Source organism: Meleagris gallopavo, unplaced genomic scaffold (genome assembly GCF_000146605.3).
Source record: "Meleagris gallopavo isolate NT-WF06-2002-E0010 breed Aviagen turkey brand Nicholas breeding stock unplaced genomic scaffold, Turkey_5.1 ChrUn_random_7180001952156, whole genome shotgun sequence".
NCBI lineage: Eukaryota > Metazoa > Chordata > Aves > Galliformes > Phasianidae > Meleagris > Meleagris gallopavo.
This window is the reverse complement of record NW_011213268.1, coordinates 3320-4428: the sequence shown is the minus strand read 5'-3', so window position 1 is coordinate 4428 and position 1109 is coordinate 3320. Positions and strand designations below refer to the sequence as shown.

General features: G+C 67.9%; 1 protein-coding gene across 1 annotated transcript; it reads left to right on the top strand.

The window, feature by feature from the left end:
- Window positions 1-6: 6 nt before the first annotated feature.
- LOC104916961 (zinc finger protein 621-like) lies at window positions 7-1104 on the top strand (the record flags this gene model as incomplete). Its single annotated transcript, XM_010728032.2, has 3 exons — window positions 7-129; window positions 326-452; window positions 980-1104. Coding segments are annotated over exons 1-3 (276 nt in total), but the record flags the coding sequence as incomplete, so codon positions are not given.
- Between the last annotated feature and the right edge of the window lie 5 nt (window positions 1105-1109).

Sequence of the window (1109 nt, the reverse complement as noted above, 5' to 3'; positions counted from 1 at the left end):
TGCGGGGCAGGTGAAAGGCTCTCCTGCCGTTTCTGTGTCCCCGCAGGCTGCAGCCGCACCTCCGCCTTTCACCTGCGATCAGCGCAGCCCGCAGGAGGGCAGGAAATGGCCGCAGCGCATCCGTCTGAGGTGGGAGCCTGGGGAGCGGCTGGGAGGGGGCGAGGGATGCGAATGCAGGGGAGGGGGAGGGGGAAGGGGAGGGGGAGGTGCCCCCATCCGGCGTCTGTGCGCCGGGACGGAGCCGCGGCCGGGCCTGGAGTTTCTCTCCTGGCTGAGCCGCTCCCCCGGCCCCGGCTGTTCCCACCAGGGAGGATTTTCCTTGCAGGAGCCCGTGAGCTTTGCAGAGGTAGCCGTATATTTCAGCAGGGAGGAGTGGGCGCTGCTGGACCCTGCGCAGCGAGCGCTGTACCGGGCCGTGATGCTGGAGACGTACCAGTGCGTGGCCTCGCTGGGTGAGGGCTTTGCTGCTGCTGCTCCTTCGGTGGGCTGTGCGGAAGGAGCCTCTGCACGCAGGGCGTAGGACACAGAATCCCAGAATCACAGAATTGTAGGGGTTGGAAGGGAGCTCTAGAGATCATCGAGACCAACCCCCCTGCCAAAGCAGGTTCCCCACACCAGGTCGCACAGGTAGGCGTCCAGGCGAGACTGGAATATCTCAGAGAAGGAGACCGCACAACCCCCTGGGCAGCCTGTTCCAGTGCTCCGTCACCTCACCGTGATGAAGTTCTTGTGCACATTGGTGCGGAACTTCCTGTGCTGTCCGGAAGGGAACGCCTGAGAAGCGTCCCTGCGGCGCTTTCGGAGCTGTGCGGAGGCTCGCTGGGCGCCAACGAAAGGCGGCCCGCGTTGGCCGCCGCCATTCGGGCCCCACCTGCGGTGCGGCGGCGGGGAGGGAAGGGGCCCCGAAGGGAGCCGGCGGACGGGCGGCTGTGCCGCAATGGTGGCGGCGCTCTCAGCTCCGCTCCTCGTGTCGATTCAGCTCCGCTTCCCGTCCCCAAGCCCGCGGTGATCGCCCTGCTGGAAGGAGGGGAGGAGCCCTGGGTCCCAGACGCGCGCAGCCCGGAGGAGGTGGCAGCGGAGCTCAGCCCAGGTGGGGTGCGGAGGGGGAG